This window comes from Oryx dammah, unplaced genomic scaffold (genome assembly GCF_014754425.2).
Source record: "Oryx dammah isolate SB20612 unplaced genomic scaffold, SCBI_Odam_1.1 HiC_scaffold_4, whole genome shotgun sequence".
NCBI lineage: Eukaryota > Metazoa > Chordata > Mammalia > Artiodactyla > Bovidae > Oryx > Oryx dammah.
Window position 1 is genome coordinate 72,893,425 of NW_024070188.1, and position 20,455 is coordinate 72,913,879.

The following is a 20,455-nucleotide window of genomic DNA, read 5'->3' on the forward strand; positions in this document are numbered from 1 at the left end:
TATCCACCACTTGTTCTTTTACCATCTCAGCAGAGGCTTGAGCCCATCCTCAAGTGCCTTTTATCCGCCTTTAGTAAGCAGCTTGGGATACAGAGGGAGAGACAAGTTTCTTAAATAAGAAAAAAGACGAGGACCAAAAAACGACACACACACACACACACACACACACACACACACACACACACACACAAACATATCGTACTAAAAGAAGTCGTGCCTCTTCCTGCCAGTGACTGTGTAGGAGAGGGAAGTCAGCGGGGGCCCCCAAGAGGTCGCTGGTGGCGCAGGAACCGAGGCCAGATTGGAGAGAAAGGAGGAAGGGGGGGAAAAAACACACACCCAGAAACTTTCTTCCATGTTGCGAATAATCGCCGCCCCCCCTCCAGGGAGAGGCAGTAACGTGACACCCGAGAGAAACCCGGAGACCCGAGCAGAGGGAGGGAGGGAAAGAGGGAGGAGAGAGCGCAGCGGAGAGCCGGAGGGAGAAAGGGGAGGAGAAGGAGGAAAACCCCTGTCAAGGAGGTGGAGCGTGGAGATGGTGTCCGCCTCCCGTTCCTCCCTACAGTTTTTGTAGAGGAGCCTGAGCCGGGACAAAACACGCCGAGACCGACAGCCACAAAGCCGGGGGCGGGGGGGTCCACGCTGGCGCTGGAGGCGAGCCCCGGCGGCCGCGAGCGAGCCCGAGGCGCTGCGGGGCGCGGGACGCGGGGGCGCTAGCGGGCCGGGCGCGGGCAGCGCCGCCGAGCCGGGGACGGGCACCTCGGCCGCTCGGGCCGCGGCGGCGGGGACCATGCCGAGGAAAGTCTCCTGAGCCCGGCAACTTCGGCCCCCTCCCCGCCCCCCACCCGGGCTGCCCTCGGCGCGGCCCTGCCCATGTGCAGCCGGCCGGCAGGGCTCTCCTCCTCGGATGGGCAGGCGGATGGGTGACCTCTTCCTGGCACGGGCAGGCTGTGCGCGGCGGCGGAGCCGGCGATGAAGAAGCAGCAGCAGCAGCAGCAGCAGCATCCCGGCGGCGGCGCAGATCCCTGGCCCCATGGGGCCCCTCTGGGGGGCGCCCCTCCCGGCCTGGGCAGCTGGAAGCGCCGGGTCTCCCTGCTGCCCTTCCTGCGCTTCTCCCTCCGGGACTACGGTTTCTGCATGGCCACCCTGCTGGTCTTCTGCCTGGGCTCCCTCTTCTATCAGCTCGGCGGGGGACCCCCGCGCTTCCTGCTCGACCTGCGGCAGTATTTGGGTAAGGAAGGAAGGCGGGAGCGAGGGCGGCGCGAAGTTGTGCCGGGGCGGGGGTGGAGAGGGGAGCCGAGCGCGCCGGATACTCTGGTGCTGCCCTCGCCGCCGCCTCGTCGAGGCTCCCCAGGTGGGACGCCCGCGAGCATCCGTGCGGCGGCCCTGAGCGCCTGCTGCCTCTCGCGCGTCGGTCTGTCTGTCTGCGCAGAAGCGGGGTGGGGGTGGGGCGCCGCGAGGTTGATTTGCCCGGCAGGTACCCCAGGGCGGGGCGCCGCATACCTTCCCGCCTGCCTCGGCCACCCCGTCTGGGGTGGAGTGCTGGCGTGTGAGTTAGTGAGTGTGTACGAGTGTGTGTGTGTGTATTCGGGCCTGGCAGAGCGGGGAGAGGCGAGGGGCAGCGACGGCCGGTCCATGGCATTGTTAGTGACCACAGTCCCGTCCCGTCCAGCGCTCCGCGTCGCGGGGGTGGGATTAGTACCTCCCCGGGGCCCGTTTTGCGAATTCTGTCTCGCAAGATCTCCTCCTGTCCCCTGGCCTGGGTGGCCCAGGGGCAGTTTGCGGGCTCCGGCGCTGTCCGTGAGCTAGTTTGTGCTTGGGGCACCCCCTGCACACCTAGCTGTCCGTAGCTGGGATCGACCTGCTTCGACTGAACGATCCATAGCGCTGCGTGTCCCAAGTCTGAACTTTTGGGGGAGGTTGTACCTGGTTTAATAGTAGCAAGGCTGCCTATGTTTTTGGAGAGGTGAGGGGAAGGAGCTTGCGAAAAGAGCGGCTCCAGAGAGAGGATGTGACCTGCGGCTCGGCGGTCAGTGCGCGGGGAGAGGGGTGCCAGGGCCCAGCGTGCGTACCCCAGGTCCCCGGTGCGCGCCTGGCTAAGGGAGGATGCTCCCCTCTCACAAGTCCGTGGTCAGAGCAGGTCTCGATGGTGCGGGGTGGGGGTGGAAGAGGAGAGGCTGAGCTGGCCCAGGTCATCGCAAACGTCCAAGCGGATAAACTAAAGCCCCCGGGGAACTTCCGGCATCTGCGTGACCCGAGCCAGCGCGCAAACAGAAGCCCCCGGAGCGCTGGAACCACGAGCCAAACGACTCCGGCGGCTGGAGGCTGCCAACCTCACCCACAAAAATCCCTTCGTCGCAGAAGCCACAGGTCTAGATAGTAGATCGTTTTCGAAGGAAGACTTCAGCAAAGCGACAGATGTTAGAGCATTTTGAAATGTACATGCAGATAAAACAATGTTTTGTTTTCCCGTGTAGAGAAGCTCAGATTTTAAAAGTTACACTTCTCTTTCAGTAGAAACTTTGGAGGAACTACGGTTTTGTAAGATGCTTTAGAGAAAATTAGAGGAAAATATTGCCCAAGTGGATTTCCAAAGAATAATCCTCAGCATCTGGTTTCCTAGGGGATTTGGGGTAATATGTACTTTTGCTAAAGAGTCAACTCTTTTCTCTGGGAGTTCTGTGTTTGGAAGTCTCACAGCCCCACTGGCTCTCAGATTCCTGCTACTGCCACACCGGTTGCTATTATTACCAACAGTGGCTGCTGTAATAACTTATGCCAGGGAGGGAAGTGATTGAGAAGCTTAGGGGTCTTTCTCCATGAACCGATAAGGAATTCTTTGTTGGGGTTCTTTTCAAGCAAAATACAGAGGCCAGCGATGTAGGGAGAGTACAGTGGAGAGGGAAGGAAGACACCTGTGACGTCCTTCGGAGCACTTGGGTTTGGGCAGGGCATTTTCCACAGGTAAAATTCCGGCCTGGACCAGACTGCCTGTAACACATCCACCCAGCTCTTAAAATGTCATGCTGATACCCTTCTTGGGGTGGGGAAATTTGGGAGGAGGAAGGATCAAAGGCATGTAGTGAGACTAAAATCAAGAAACTGCAGTATCTACCCTATTAACTGCTTGAAAATTCAGTCATTAGGTGTGGTATCCACAATTTTATATGCTTTCATTATATACTACAGGAAATGAAGCCTGATAAATTTCGGGGCTCGGTTGGTGAAGGGGTGAATTCACTAGCATTCACTCAGGGAACCAGAAAGAACTGAAGGATGGAATATTGCTCCTATTACTAACTTATCATTGAATTTCTGACTGATGTAATGGGTTGAAAATGACATCATTGTGAACTGAAAATAAGATAACCCTTGGCCAAATTTGTTCCCTGTTGTTTTGTTATGTAAACATAATGATTTTCAGGAAAAGTGGGCTTGTGGTCTTTAAGAGGGTCTAAAATATACCCTTAATAATATAAGGCCAAGGTATCTGCAGAATTATGCTCCCCTTGTTTCCTCCATTTTACTATTTTAGTGTCTGTGAAAACAAAATTGTGGTTAGTAAACACATCCTCTCAATTTTCCTAGGTAGCCAATTTTGGAGGCAAGTATTTTTCTTAAATATAAGTTCATATAAAGTCAAAATTTTCCAAAAAATATTATTTTTAGCAATATTTTTCTTGACAGCATTATTTTTAATATACTTCTATAATATATTACATCTGACACATAGGTGAAGTGAAGTCACTCAGTCGTGTCCAACTCTTTGTGACCCCGTGGACTGTAGCCCATCAGGCTCCTCTGTCCATGGGATTCTCCAGGCAAGCATACTGGAGTGGGTTGCCCTTTCCTTCTCCAGGGGATCTTCCCGACCAGGGATGGAACCCAGGTCTCCTGCATTGCAGGCAGATGCTTTAACCTGTGAGCCTGCAGGGAAGCCCACATCTGACACATAGTAGCTACTAAATAAACATCTGGAAGTGATGCTTGTACTTATTGTATCAAATAGGTAGTGTGATTTGTAACATATTGAACACTGAATATTCTCACAGGGAAGAAATAGGACCATTTATGACAAAAGCCAACATTTACTGTGTATGTGCCAATCAGTGCACATGCAGAATGAAATTGAATTAGCACAGAAATATCATAGATTAGGTACAGCCGTTATCCCTATTTTTGATATGGGAGAAAGGAGGGCAAAGAAGTTCACTGACTTGTTGAAGGACACAGAGTAAGTAAGGCAAGACTTGAACCCACGTCTGGTTGAATCAAGTGCCCACTGCACTAACACTACAAGCAGTTTAAGAGAGAAAGGAATAGAGCCAAGATGTGAGTGGGGTGCTAAAGAACCGACTGGTCAAAAGATGATCATTTTTATTTCTATAATTTCACTTTCCTTTTCTTGATACTTTGAGTATCTTGAGGGGCCAGCAGAGAAGGGAAACCATGCAAGCAGCAGGCCTGCTCTTAACTCCACCTTCCTGTTACTCATCCCATGAACTAGGCGACTGAACTCTCCCAGAGTCCCACAGTTGGAGGTGAGGTGAGGTGAACTGGAATCTTAAAATTTTGATTTCTCTCTCTCTTTCTTTAGCATTCATTCTCTGTTTGGGCTTCCCTGGTAGCTCAGCCAGTAAAGCATCTGCCTACAATGTGGGAGACCTGGGTTCAATCCCTGGTCGGGAAGATCCCCTGGAGAAGAAAATGTCAACCCACTCCAGTATTCATGTCTGGAAAATCCCATGGACCAAGGAGCTTGGTGGGCTACAGTCCACGGGGTCGCAAAGAGTTGGACATGACTGAGCGACTTCACTTCATTTCTCTGTTTAAGCTCTGTGTGCATGCTCAATTGCTCAGCTGTGTCCAGCTGTTTGAGATGCCATGGACTGTTGCCTGCCAGGCTCCTCTGTCCTTGGAATTTTCCATGCAAGAATACTGGAGTGGGCTGTCATTTCCAACTTTAGCGGATCTTCCCGACCAAGGGATCGAACCACGTCTCTCCTATCTCCTGCATTGGCAGGCGGATTCTTTACCACTGTGCCACCTGAGAAGCCCTGTTGTAGGCCAGTAGTTCTCAGTGTGTGGTCCCTGGACCTACAGCATCGGCATCACCTGGTCACTTGTTACAAGCACAGATTCTCAGGTCTCATCTCAGACCTACTGAATCAAACAGTCTGGGCGTGGGACCCCAGACTCTGGTTTAGTAAGTCTTCCAGGTAATTCTGATGCCAGTCTCAGTTCGTGAACACTGTTCTAGAGTCAGACATTGCTCTTGGGAAGTTCCCTATGTATTTGAGAGAAAGAGAAGTGATGAGAGTGAGAGAAGTGATTTATAAAATATTTTAAAAGCGATGGACGTGGGTTCATTTTTAAACTTCAACTTTTAAAAATGCCTCTGCTTTGCTGCATGTGCCCCATTGTTGCAAGAGGAAGAGCAGCCAACAGCTGCAGCCCCAGCTGGCTTTTGACTATCTGAGGTTAGGAGATGCATGGGATAAGGCGAAGGGGGGCAACCAGAAAGCATAGTGTGGAGGAAAAGGGGGAAGTTGGTAAAGATGCATCTTCTTCTCAAAGGAACTAGGGTCAAACAGCTTCTTTTTTCCTAGGCAGTTTGGGGAAGGGCAAAGTCTGTTCTTTTTAAAGATGCTTTTTGCTGCAACAGATTTATAAATAAAAAGGAAAGTGTGTGAGGGGGAGGAAAGTTATGCAGAGAAAACTCTTGTCTTGCTTCTTTACCTCCTTGAAATGAGTGAAGGAAGGAAAGCATAAACACACAGTGGGGTCATACATGAATAAAGCAAATTGCTATACTTAAACTTGGAGACCATGGTGTGTGCAGTTCATTGAAATTATTTCATTTATTTTGAAGTGGCATTCAGACTTTGACTTGCTGTAGAAAACTAACCAAAATCAAATGAAATCTCCCATAGAAATTAGATTATGATGCAGCCTCTGCCAGTAGACTCATTACTTATGAGCTGTGGAAATATCAAAAACTTGGAATAACACTCGTTACATAGATGTAAACTGAATAAGCCAGATGGCTTACTACTGATCCCGTACAACCGGCAAACTCTGATGATTTATCATCAAGACTTGGTTGGATATGTGATTTAGCCTTTATGGGAACTAAATCTATGGGAACTAAATCTGTTGGATTGATCTCAAGTTGATAGGCTTTCCTTTCCATTTTTAACTTACACTGTTTTAAACGGAGATATACTACTCTGGTTTTCAGAATTCCCAGTCTTCATATGTAGATTACATATGAGTGTGGAAATTTTGAGTCAAAGATGTAACTTTATTGACTTGAAAGTATCTAAGTTTAAATGAATTTAAAGGAAAATGTGAAAATTGAAGTCCAAACTTGTTGCAAAATAGTTTCTCTAAACCTTAAAAGTTCAAATTAAGTTTCCTTCTGCACATCATATATAGTTTAAATATAATACCCCAGCCCCCAGACAGTAATCTAGGAAGTGAATGCATAAAATATGATGTTATCAATAGAAACTGTTGACATAAAAAGAAAATGACATTCTTGTTCATAGCTGCAAGTTTATCTTATAGGGTTGGTTGGGGACACAGTAGCACTGTTTTAGAGGAAGATAGAAAATGGAATTCAGCTATGGCAGACTGTTCTGTAAACACACAGCATGAATAGTGAAAAGCATTCTGTCTTGTAAACTATTTTTAATGTAGACTCATCTCAGTATGAGTTGTTTTAAACTACAGATAAATATGTATTATCTGGATACTGTCTTTCTTCAAATTCCCTGTCATTGATCCAAGTTTAAAACACTAGTTGGTTTTGTATTGGAGAAACTAGAATGAAAGTGCTCAAGATTTTTGAGTCCCCAAAGAAACAGTATCTTTTACTTCCCTAGAGGGAAACAGCAGAAGCAGAAACTGTAGCTTTTTCTGCAGCTGCATTGAACAGGTCAGCGATGGACAGTGAAAAGGCATCTTATCTGACAAACTGTAGCTACTAGAATGATTAGACATTGGCACTTGCTGTTTTTTTATTTTTCAGAAAGAAGTTAAGTCTTGACCACAAGTTTTGTCTTACCTACAGAAACAACCTTAAGCAAACAATGATATATATAAACCCTTTTATTTATCAGAAATGGGGAGAAAACACTGGAATTTCACCAAATTCTTGTTGCAGAAGTCAAAACAATGTAACAACTATTGTGCAAGAAATTTCCAAATGAAGCATACTTCAGTATATGCTATTGATTTTTAATTCACTCACTTAAAATGTAATAGCTTTTAATTGTTTTTAGAATATTCCTAGATAAGTGAAACCATTGCTAGAGTCACTTTGAGAACATTTGCATCACCAAAAAAAAAAAAAAATCCTCATTTGCTTTAATTCAGTTCAGTTCAGTTCAGTTCAGTCTCTCAGTCATGTCCGACTCTTTGCAACCCCATGAATCGCAGCATGCCAGGCCTCCCTGTCCATCACCAACTCCCAGAGTTCACTCAGACTCACGTCCATCGAGTCAGTGATGCCATCCAGCCATCTCATCCTTGGTCATCCCCTTCTCCTCCTGCCCCCAATCCCTCCCAGCATCAGAGTCTTTTCCAATGAGTCAACTCTTCACATGAGGTGGCCAAAATACTGAAGTTTCAGCTTTAGCATCATTCCTTCCAAAGAAATCCCAGGGCTGATCTCCTTCAGAAAGGACTGGTTGGATCTCCTTGCAGTCCAAGGGACTCTCAAGAGTCTTCTCCAACACCACAGTTCAAAAGCATCAATTCTTCGGTGCTCAACCTTCTTCACAGTCCAACTCTCACATCCGTACATGACCACTGGAAAAACCATAGCCTTGACTAGACGGACCTTTCACCTCACTATTCCTCCATTTCCTCAAGCCTTAGGAACTAATCTATTTTCAGTCTTTATAGATTTGCCTCTTTTAGACATTTCATAGAAATGAAATCATATAATATGTGGTCTTTTGTGATTGGCTTCTTTTACTTAGAATGTTGCTGTCAAGGTTCATTCATACTGTAGCCTGTATCAATACTTATTCATTTTTATGACTGAATAATATTCCATTGTATGGATATACCACATTTTGTTTATCCACTCATCTATTTCTCAACATTTCAGTTTTTTCTTTTGGGTATTGTACATAAGGCTGCTGTGAACTTTTGTGTATAAGTTTTTGTATAAACATCTATTTTCTATTCTTTTAAGTATATCAGTTTAGTTCAGTTCAGTTGCTCAGTTGTGTCCGACTCTTTGCAATCCCATGGACTGCAGCACACCAGGCTTCCCTGTCCATCACCAACTCCCAGATCTTACTCAAATTCATGTCCATCGAGTTGATGATGCCATCCAACCATCTCATCCTTTGTCATCCCCTTCTCCTCCCATCTTTAATCTTTCCCAGCATCAAGGTCTCTTCCAGTTCTTTGCATCAGATGGCCAAAGTATTGGAGTTTCAGCTTCAGCATCAGTCCTTCCAATGAATATTCAGGACTGATTTCCTTTACAATTGACTGGTTTGATTTCTTTGCAGTCCAAGGGATTCTCAGGAGTCTTCTCTAACACCACACTGCAAAAGCATCAATTCTTTGGCACTCAGCTTTCTTTATAATCCAACCCTAACATTCATATATGGCTAGTAAAAAACCACAGCTTTGACTAGATGGACCTTTGTTGGCAAAGTCATGTCTTTGCTTTTTAATATGCTGCCTAGGTTGGTCATAGCTTTTCTTCCAAGGAGCAAGTGTCTTTTAATTTCATGGCTGCAGTCACCATCTGCAGTGATTTTGAAGCCCCCCAAAAATAAAGTTTCTCACTATTCCCATTGTTTCTCCATCTATTTGCCATGAAGTGATGGGATTGGATGCCATGATCTTAGTTTTCTGAATGTTGAGTTTTAAGCAAACTTTTTTACTCTCCTCTTTCTCTTTCATCAAGAGGTTCTTTACTTATGGCAGAAAGTGAATTGCTAGGTCATAAGATAATTCTATGTTTAATTTATTGAGGAACTGGCAAGCTGTTTTCCACAGTGGCTGCACCATTGTATACCCCCACCCACAGTTTATGAGTTCCAGTTTCTCTACAGCATTACCAACACTTTTTATTTTCCATTATTTTGATTATAGACATCCTATTGGGTATGACTGGTTCCTAATAGGAAAAGGAGTATGTCAAGGCTGTATATTGTCACCCTGCTTATTTAACTTATATGCAGAGTACATCATGAGAAACGCTGGACTGGAAGAAACACAAGCTGGAATCAAGATTGCTGGGAGAAATATCAATCACCTCAGATATGCAGATGACACCACCCTTATGGCAGAAAGTGAAGAGGAGCTAAAAAGCTCTTGATGAAAGTGAAAGAGGAGAGTGACAAAGTTGGCTTAAAGCTCAACATTCAGAAAATGAAGATCATGGCATCCGGTCCCATCACTTCATGGGAAATAGATGAGGAAACAGTAGAAACAGTGTCAGACTTTATTTTTTTGGGCTCCAAAATCACTGCAGATGTTGACTGCAGCCATGAGATTAAAAGACACTTACTCCTTGGAAGAAAAGTTATGACCAACCTAGATAGTATATTCAAAAGCAGAGACATTACTTTGCCAACTAAGGTCCGTCTAGTCAAGGCTATGGTTTTTCCTGTGGTCATGTATGGATGTGAGAGTTGGACTGTGAAGAAGGTTGAGCGCCGAAGAATTGATGCTTTTGAACTGTGGTGTTGGAGAAGACTCTTGAGAGTCCCTTGGACTGCAAGGAGATCCAACCAGTCCATTCTGAAGGAGATCAGCCCTGGGATTTCTTTGGAAGGAATAATGCTAAAGCTGAAGCTCCAGTGCTTTGGCCACCTGATGTGAAGAGTTGACTCATTGGAAAAGACTCTGATGCTGGGAGGGATTGGGGGCAGGAGGAGAAGGGGACGACAGAGGATGAGATGGCTGGATGGCATCACTGACTCGATGGACGTGAGTCTGAGTGAACTCTGGGAGTTGGTGATGGACAGGGAGGCCTAGCGTGCTGCGATTCATGGGGTTGCAAAGAGTCGGACACGACTGAGTGACTTAACTGACTGAACTGAATCGGTATGAAGTGGTATCTTATTGTGGCTTTTTTTTTTTTTTTGGTATCTTCCTAATGATTAGTGATGTTGGACATCTTTTCCTATGCTTTTTGGCCATATGTATATCTTCCTTGGAAAAATGTCTATTCACACTCTTTGCCCATTTTTTACCTGAGTTGGCTTTTTTGTTTTGAGTTTTAAGTACAGTGTCTGGGTATAGATTAAAACCTAAATAAATTTCTAGCGATTGAACACAATGGCCTCTTTAAAAGAATCTTATGGATGACTTTGAATAGTAAACCCTTTACATTAGTAGTACTGTGTGAAAATTCATAAATAGGTAACACAACTATTTTACAGGTGTTACAAAGATTATTGTGGCTTATATTTGGAGTATGAGTCTTGCCAATCTTGAGCAGATTAGAGTACGATGGTGTGAGAATTCTAGAATGGAGCCAATGCGTTCAGCAGGGGAAACATATGTGTACATTCTGTTCCTTATACTGTGTACTATGAGGCTACCAAGGAAATCTAGAGCATTCTTACAAAATTAGGATTCATATGCAATTCCTTTTAATTCACATTGTGGTATAATATACAGGACAAATATATAGTCCTTTAGTAAAATAGTAAAATAAATTAGAAATTTAACTTTTGTAAAAAAAATTAGGATTTTAGGAAGAAATGTTTCCTTCAAAGTGTTAGAAATTTTTGTAGGTTTTAAAATTATATATTATCAAAATAAGAAGCTTTAAAATAAGTACAGTCAATTCCATGCTGCCTGATAAGAGATTCAATTTGAACAGTTTGTAACATTCTTATACTAAAAATTATCCGGGAGCCAGATAGCAGTTTAGTGTCCAGGGTATACTGCACTTCTCAGTCTATCTCAGGTTTTATAGCAATTGTCTATAATTTCCCAAAGACAGCCACTGGCTCATCTTTCTTGTCTTACCACCCACCTACCTGCCTTGGCTTCTGCTATTGCCCCTTTGTTGATGGCTAAGAAAGCTCCAATTCCAAGGATGATCTCTGAACTCCTTAGTACTTATTTCATAATCACTTTTGAAGTTTTGACACTCTACAGTATATTGTCATAATTTGTAGGCAAGTGCCTTGGAAGGAGGAAGCTTGCTCAATACTTTCCATCTCTACTGTGACACCTCTCCTGGGTGTTCCACATGAACCTGTAGGAAGTATCTGTTGATTAAAAATATTTGCTAAGCAGACTGTTCTTTACTAGGGCTTCAGTTCTGCTTTGTTTTGTCCCTATTTTAAGCAGAGAATGTGAGGAGGGGTTCCAGGAAAGATTGATTGATTCTCCAACGGTTGATTCTCCAATCCATCTCTTTCTGGCTGTTTGAAGCATATGCTCCAAAGATGTTAAAACCACTGCGACATACAATTCTATAAACATTTCCTTCTGTAATGTTGTCTGCCTCTTACCTGTTGGGATTTAGAATTGCACTGATAGAGCTTTCCTTGTAATTAAGAATGCCTGAGGTCAATCCAGAGATTTGAGTGCATACTAGAATGCAAACTTCTTGTTTCTTGTCATTTTCCTGAACCCTAAACCAGTTGTTTTGGGAATTTGCAGAATAGCAGTTTGTCTCTTGCTCTAGGTCAATGTCTTCCTTAAGCAGCAGTTTGTATTAAATTAGCTGGTACATTTCAAACATGACTATAAGGAGATGAGACCATAAGATGATGTGGTTTTTGAAATAGTGACTGAATGGATTTTAACCTAGAATGGCAGAATAATAGATTATAAAATTAAGGCTCAGTGCATAAACCCATTGACCTTGTTTACTGAAAGACATGGAAATAACCTTAAGTTATGGCCTTGATTAAGTAATTCTGATTTCATTCATTGATAGATGATTTAAATAACCACTTTCATTAAACTGTAATGCATTTCTGGAAACATCATTGATTTTTTTTTCTAGTTCAGTGAGTATGACTTTCACAGTCTTGTGAAAATAAAATGAAAGTATTCTGAAACATATAAACTTCTTTGTTCAGTCATTCAGCAGATATTCACTGAAAGCTTTATGTGGGTCGGAAGCATCAGATACTAGAAAAAGTACAAGCTTTAGAGCAGGGATCTGGGTATGAATGACTGTGTTTCCATTTCTTAGCTGGAACGTGGGCAAGGCTCTTATCTTCTGAAAACCTGAGGTGTTTTAATCCATGTTGTTTGTTGTTTAGTCACTAAGTTCTATCCAACTCTTTTGTGGCCCCGTGGACTATATAGCCAGACTGGCTTCTCTGTCCATGGGATCTTCCAGGCAAGAATATTGGAGTGGGTGGCCATTTCTTTCTCCAGGGGATCTTCCTGACCCAGGGATTGAACCTGCATCTCCTGCACTGGAAGGCAGATTCTTTACCACTGTACCACCAGGGAAGCCCCATATGATGGGATTACTCTGGTGACTCAGATGGTAAAGAATCCACCTGCAATGAGGGAGACCTGGGTTGGGAAGATCCCCTGGAGGAGGACATGGCAACCCACTCCAGTATTCTTGTCTAGAGAATCCCCATGGGCAGAGGACACTGGCGGGCTACAGTCCATGGGATTGCAAAGAGTTGGATGTGACTGGGTGACTAAACACAACATTTTCTAAAGTACTTGTCTAACTCAAGGCCTGGCATTTGATTTCAACAAATGCCAATTTTCTCACCTTATTCTTTGCTTCTCTCAGATCCCCTTTTCTTTTGGCACACACACACATACCAGTGGAATATGCAGATTCATTCATGGTTTGCTTCTATTTGAATGAACCATTCTACCCAAGAAGTGTGAAATTACTGAAGCGGTATTTTTGTGGCTTATCTTGTCACCCTCACCTTCAAACTGATGAAGGCTCATCAGCAGCTGATATTCTCCAGTCATTTGTCCTGTTAACTATACACACACAAATCTTTCTGCTTCTTAGCCTCTCTTCTGCTTCCTGGAAACCATCTGAAAAAGGCATTCTTTGCCCAGCCTGCTTTTCTCTGTTTTGAATTTATCCACGTCCTTCCCACCCCAGGCACACACCTTGCATTCACAAAATGAACATTGTTGTAAGAGAAGGAGAATGGCACAGCTCCCTCTCTGGGATCGCCAGCTGGTCTAGGACTGGACTGTGATCCACATCAGTCTACACATCAGTCTACTCCTTCAAACGATCACAGAGCCAGGCATACCCTGGGGCTGCTGCTAGAGCCTCTCCCCCTTGCGACGGGACTACTATGCCCAGTAGTCTAGCCACGGATTTGTTTCTGGGTCTCACTTCCCTTCCATTGGAGGTCAGGGCAGGAACAGTGAACCAAAGTAGCGGGTCATGTCTTTGTCAAAAGGCTGGTGAGCTTGCTTCAGTTTTCCATTCTCTGCTTCTTCATGGTGCCTTGACCTGTCTAGCCTCTGATGGGTGCTGGGCAAGCCAGAACCACCAGGGCCGTTGCTCTCCAGGGTGGCTGGTCACCCAATCTCTGGAGAAGCTGAAAGCAAGTGGAATTTTACATTACTTAATGGAAAAAAATTTTGTCAAGGGAAACCATGGCCTTGCAACTCTGGCACAGAACTTCCTTTGACACGTAGACTGTTTGACACAAATGCCTTCTCACTGGGTAAGTGCAACAGTCAGGCAGGGGCCGTGTGGGTTGCTGGAAGGGACAGGGGACCTGGGTCTGGAGGGAGTCTCCAAAAAGTTCAGTGGTCAGTACTGTTGAGTCACGTGAACCTCCTAAGCTTACATTTCTTCACCTCCAAAATGAAGATTTTAATTAGGTCTGTGATCTTCAGTTGTTTTTCTTTCCTAGGACCCTCATTAGCAGCAGTGTTTCCATGTGGTCTTGATGGTCTGTCTGGGAATATGTACCAGTGGCCAGGAAAGGAAAAATGGAGATAGTTCTGGAGCTTTCCAGATGATGGTGCCTCATTTTCCTTTAGAATGACTGAATGAGGTACTGTCTAAAGTCCCATCTGGAGCTTCCCAGTGGCTCAGTGGTCAAGGATTGGCCTTCAATGCAGGAGCTGCAGGTAGATGCAGGTTTGATCCCTGGGTCAGGAAGATCCCCTGGAGCAGGGAATGGCAACTCACTCCAGTATTCTTGCCTGGGAAATCCCATGGACAGAGGAGCCTGGTGGGCTATAGTCTATGAGGTCACGAAGAGTTGGACACAACTGAGTGGCTTACAGTTTCACTTTGTGGAGAGGAGTTACTATCAGAAGGGACTCTCTTCTCAATGGTTTTCTTCTGAAATGACTGTGCTACACCCACCCCTGCCTGTAGTTACAGGCGGGTGAGTGGAGCTGGGGGGAGGGGAGGCGAGGGGAGGGGAGGTACACCTCTCCGGAGCTCTGTCTCAAGTCCTAACTGCGAGTCTTGCTGAGTTCTTGGTGCCACATTTGTGTTGCATGGTCTGCCCACTGAGATACCCTTCTCCACACTAAAAGAAGCACAGCCAGCAAGCCACTCCCAGTTCACAGCAAATAGCACCTGCCTCCTGCCCTGCTTCCCTCCACCCCTGAGACTTTGCTGAGTCTGTAAGAAGCAGAGGACAGAAGGAACTAATGCGGTGCTTAGAATGCATCATCTTCCCTGAAAGTATTTTAGCAATATTCCTGAAAGCAAGGGAACTCACTCATCTGGTTGGAGTTTTCGCAGAAACGTGATTGCAGATTTTTTTGCAACTTCATTCTGCTTTAGTGTCAAAATGCAACCAGCGATGTGCCAAAAAATGTGTGCTAAATCACACGCAGATTTAGACACTTCAAGAGGAAGTTATTTTTACCACAGTGGGGAAGAAAACAGAAAGTGACGATTAGCAGGGAAGCCAAGGCAGGACTGACTCAGGAGGGGAAGGCTCGCCTGCCTCTCCTGTCTTGCTGGGCTGGCCTGGGGATTGTGGTGTAATCGCCTCTTAGCAGGTAGAGCAAAGAGTTCCGGTGTGGAAGACCTGCCCAGAGGAGGATGTTGACATAACCTCTACATGTGATGCCCGTTTGAACCGTGTGGAGTTCGAGTTGGTCCCTGCTGAAAACGTAGCTCCCCCATAGAAACTGCTCTCTAGCTAGCAGCTGAGTAGGACCCAGAGGTGAAAATGGAGGACAGCATTCTGGAAAGCTTCATAAATACGAAAACCAAATGGCGCGGTGTCTTTAGTTTTCTTTAGTAGATGACAGGATTGAGGTGGTATTATTTTCCTTGCTCATGCTTTTCTCAGCTTAGAAGGCTGTTCTTGTTTGCTTGCCCAGCGGAGATCCAGGGCCTTACAGAGTCTGAAATGTTTGTGGTTATGTTCTTCTAGCCCTGCTGTGAGATGAAGAGGTTCCCAGAAATGAAAGGGAGGGAGGAAGAAATGTTTGTTAGCATCCACAGCCTCTGTCTTTTTATGGCTCTTTACACCCGGCCGAAGGATATCTGCAGCTACCATATAGTGATAAGATTTCAAGTCTCTTGAGTTTGAAGCTTGGTGGTGAACTTTTCAAATGCATTTGGATGAGGCTTTACTCAGACCTTCTCGTGTCTTGCTCTCCTGTTCCTTACTGGGAGAGGTGTGCAGGTCCCGTGCCAGTGTGTGTTGAAACAGTTACAGTGGTGCCACTCTGCTTGTGACCTGAGCTCTGGCATCGAAAGTGTGGATGTGGGCACCCTGTTAGGTGTGTTCCCTAGCTTGGATGGGGAGGACCTACTGGAAAACACGTTGGCTATTCGGTGGGCTCCTGCTTTTGTGTTTCGTTTCTTTCATGATATAATGAATTTGCTGTTTCAAAACATAGTTGCCTTTCACCAGATTTTTCCTGGCCACCTGGTTGGAATGATAGGTGAGTTTTGTGTTTCAGAGTAAGTCTTCCCCACAGGCTTACGTTTCATGGAAGCTTCATATCCATGAGACTTAAAGGATCAGAAAACATGTGTTTTCCTATTGCTTTCAGACGCCCGCCCTCCTTCCCATGTGGCTTGGCAGCCGTCCTCTGTCATCTTTTCCATCTATTCAAGTTCATTCCTTCAACAAATGTTCATTAAGCTCCAGTTATGCACTGGGTGCTGGAGGTAGTGTGACTAATGACACTGTCCCTGCCCTGGGTGCGGGGAGGGGACTGGATTCTACTGGGAGGGGCAGAGAAGGACTTAGAATAAATGTAAAGTGATAAACAGGAGTCTCTGGGAAGCTAAAGGAGGAGAGTAGAAGCAGGGATTAGATCTGCCTGGCTGTGATTAGGTTAATGATCTCCTTGGTTAAGATCCTGTTTATGCCAGGAGCTCGGGGCTTCTCAAATCTGGCTGCATAATAGAATAACCTGGAGAACTTTGGAAAATACTGATTTTCATTCATTTGGTCAGGGGTAGGCATCTGTATTTGTTTAAAGCTCCCCATGCAATTCTGATGTACAACCAAACTGGAGAACCTCTATAGTTCATAGATGGCCAGGTAGCTTTGGGTGTACACTAAGAGTCCTTTTGTGGTATTATTTAGAGATGTTTCACTTAGCCTAGAGTCTTTTATTTGGCTTTGACTTTTAACACTTTAGCTTTCAGCTTCTCTATACAAGCTCTTCTCAAACTTAAATGTGCATTCAAATCACCTAGGAATTTGTTCAACTGTTAGATTCAGGGGTAGTAGGTGGGGGGGTGGAGTCTGAGATTCAGCATTCCCCAAAGGCTCCCGGCGTCACCAGTGCCCCAGTCAGAGGACCACGTTTTGAGTAGTAAGAGTCTATACTGTAGCATTTTTGGAATGTGATTAATTCTTGTAAACAGACAGATGAGCGAGGGTTTGTCCTAGCCACCAAAGATCTGTACTATTAAATGTTTCATTAATTTCTTTTAATTGAATTCTCATTCACCAGTTTGATTGTCGAATTTAAGAACATTCTATGGTCTCTATCTATGTGCATGCCTGCGTGCTCAGCCACCTCATGGGCTGTAGCCCACCTGGCTCCTCTGTTCATGGAATTTTCCAGGCAAGAATACTAGAGTGGGTTACTGTTTCCTACTTCAAGGGATCTTCCTGACCCAGGGATCAAACTCTTGAGTCTCCTGCATTGGCTGGAGGATTCTTTATGTGTGCCACCTGGGAAGCCCCTTAATAACATTAGCTTTTTCTTAAGAATCACACACTTGCCTGAAAATGTCTGCTTTTATTAATTTCTGTAATCCATAGTATTGAAATACAGGCTGTTTGGAGATTTGTGAACATACAGATGTGACCTGTTGTCAAGTTTATTAATAAGCATAGGAGGTTAAACAATTGGTCTTGGATATAAAATTTCTTCAAATAGTTACTGCAGATTCTTGTACTATTTTTAATTTTAATAATGTTGGAATTCATTGCCAAGAGTCCTATTTTCGAAATACTCCAGGTAAAGTTTTTTTTTTTAATGGTCAGAGCAAATAGTGGGGTGTAAATAAAGCAAATAATTGGAATGACTCAGTGTAATGCTTTGAAAACACAATTTTAATAAATAATTAAAACTCTTACATGCTCCTTGTAGAAAACTGGGAAATAGAAAAGCACAAAGAAGAAAGTAAAATGTGTGTTAATTCCTGTATTGAGGAGTACTTTGGTTTGGTTGCTTGCTTCCAAGCAGTATCACAAATGTCATTTTGTGTCTTTACATGGTACTCAACAACATTGGTTGGGAGTGGTACATTCATTATTGTACATCCTCTAGCAAGGACTTGATATTTAGGCTATTTCCAGCTTTTCATGATTCTACATAAAGTTGTGATGAACAGTATTAAATTTTTGTACACTTCTCTACTACCCTGGGAGAAATTCCTAGACTTGAAATTGCTGGGGTAAAGTGTGCACCCATTAAAAAAAATCACTTTTAGTACGAATTGCCGTATGCTTTGGTGTCTTTCACCAGCAGTCTGTTTTGGTCATGTTTTGCAAGCACTGGATATAATCTTATAAAACTCCTCAACCATTCAGTTGGTGAAAAATGATATTTTAACCTCTAATTCACATTTGTTTGAATATTGATGAAACTGAACAATTTGACTATCTTTTGGGAATTATGGGTTTTTTCCTACTTTTCCTCTAAAGAAATGTTCTTTCTCTTGCTAATTTCAAGAATTCTTAAGAGATGAGGGGTATTAGCCCTTCACCATACATTCAAATATGTTTTTAAATTTCCCTTTAGTTTTAAAAATCAGTTTCTTTTATTTTTTATTTATTCTAATTAACTTTTTCCATTTATTATTTTTCCTTTAATGCTTAGGAAGGTCTTATATCCCATATTTTCCCTATACTTTCTTCTAGTTCATTTGTTGTTTCACTTTTTCATTTACTTTTTACATTCTTTCAGCATTTATTTTGGTGTGAATTGATCCAATGGTTTTGCAAGTCTAGTTGGAGACACAGTCATACTCGAGTGATGTCATTTTTTAACATTAAATTCAATTTTCAAACCTTGAAATTGATTTCAAGCCTAACTCTCTTTAGAAGATTTGAACCCCGCTTTTGCCATTTAATTTCTAAGCCTCTGGGGACAAAGTCCCCCAGCTTCCAGCCCGTGGCCCTTGTTTCTGGAGAGAACTTTTGTGTGTCAGTAGATTGTGGAATCTCTGGCAAGTCTACGCAGACACGACCACTCTCCTTGCCCACTTAGCCTGACTTGCCTGAGTAAGTGCAGAACTAGGCAAGTTTTTTTAAGTCTTAGCCTCTTGGATTCCTTTTGAGTCTCTGGAACAAAAAATGAGCTCCCCATCCCCAGACACATGCTTCCTTTTCAGCTCAGCTAGAACCCTTAGTGGGCAGTGATAGATGAGCTCTTCATGGAAAGCCTGTCTCAGCCAGCCCTTTGTAGTTCCTTGTAATGAGGACAGCCCTCTTTTAAACACTGTTTTCTAAGCAGCTAGATGACAGTAAGTTGTTTAGCTTCTGTGTGCAGTTATTCTTTTGAATGTTTATAAAATTCAAGGGACCACAATTTGATGACAGAGATATTTGAAGGCCAACCATATGGTCTAATAGAACTACATCTTCTTTTTTTTGGAAATCACATTTCTTCTGTGAATTTGCCCTGAACAGAATGCTTACTATCAGGAGGCAGTGTTGTATAAAGGAGCAGTGGCTTCAAATCAGAAGTCCTCTGTGTGAGTCCTGGCATTGCCAGCGTGCAGCTGTGTAACCTTGGGCAGTTCACATAACCTCTCTGAGTTTCCATTGGAACCTTAGAGGGACTCTTTCTGCTCCAAAACAACAATCACTAGATTATGAAGAGAATGCTATCTGCTACTCTGCTGACTGGAATACTGTGAAAATTTGCATTTTTAATATCTGCTAATGCACACCTTCATTTTAGTTATCCAGGCAGAAGCCTAGCCAGAGCAGGTGGCACTCCAGAGTGTAGGAGCCAGAGAGATGTTACTTACTGTGCGATGTGTGTGTCTTATGTCAACAAGCAAACAAACACATCCATCGAAATTCTGTCTCTAGGCATTCACAAACAGTGTGCTTATTGTTATGTGTATTCCTGCCCTTTCTGAACTCTATGGTTTTCATGCAGGAAGAAGACCTCCAGAGACTGTGTAAATTACATTTTTGTCCAGTAAATGTTTTTATTTGTTGAAAGAATATTCTTGCAAATAATAGTTTGATGAGTGAAAGTTCTAAAACGTTTATCCTGTGATCACTTGATAAGATTTTAATTTTTCAAATTTTTTTCAACATCACATATGGCAAAGACACAAAGATTTTTCTAAAGAGCTGCTAGCCTAGTTGTCTCTGATACAGATATATATTCATAACTTTCATATATGTATTTATGGTAGTAGAGATTCATTCACACGCCTTGGGGAGCATGGGGGATGGGAAATAGGGAGAAGGAGAGGGCTTCATGGAAGAAGTGACATGAGCTGGGTGTTGAAGCATAAGTTGGAGTTTGCCTGACAGAGATGTGGCAAAAGGGCATTCCAGAAAGAAAGAGCAGCCCTGGCAAAGGCTAAGGGAAAGAAAGTGAAATTGTCAGTCGCTCAGTTATGTCTGACTCTTTGCAACCCCGTGGACTGTAGCCCTTTAGGCTCCTCTGTCCATGGGATTTCCCAGACAAGAATACTGGAGTGGGTTGCCATTCCCTTTTCTAAGGGATCTTTCCAATCCAGGGATTGAACATGGGTCTCCTGCATTGCACTCAGATTCTTTATGTTCTGAGCCACCAGGAAAGAAAATTGTTGCCCCTTTGAGCCCTCTGAGCAATATGCATGGCTGCTGAGAGACTGTGACAGGGTGAGAGGAAATGGGGGTTGCTACAAGGGAGGCTTCTAGGGAAAGGGGTAGATTTTAGAGAAACTTGTACATTACACTAATTGGCACACAATAGGAAGCCACTGAACATTTTCAGACCACAGAGTGATAGCAGGTTTGTTATTCATGAAGTTAGCTCTGGAAACAGAAAGTCA

General features: G+C 44.1%; 1 protein-coding gene across 2 annotated transcripts in view; it reads left to right on the forward strand.

Annotated features, from left to right (window-relative positions):
• Positions 1–743: 743 nt before the first annotated feature.
• Positions 744–20,455, forward strand: part of UST (uronyl 2-sulfotransferase) — a 313,065-nt gene continuing 293,353 nt past the window's right edge. The window contains exon 1 of one of the 2 annotated variants that reach the window (XM_040238655.1): positions 744–1,231. In XM_040238655.1, the coding sequence (XP_040094589.1) occupies positions 973–1,231 (259 nt within the window). In that variant the 5' untranslated portion in view covers positions 744–972. The remainder of the gene's footprint in view (positions 1,232–20,455) is intronic. The other variant, XM_040238654.1, reaches the window with a different exon arrangement.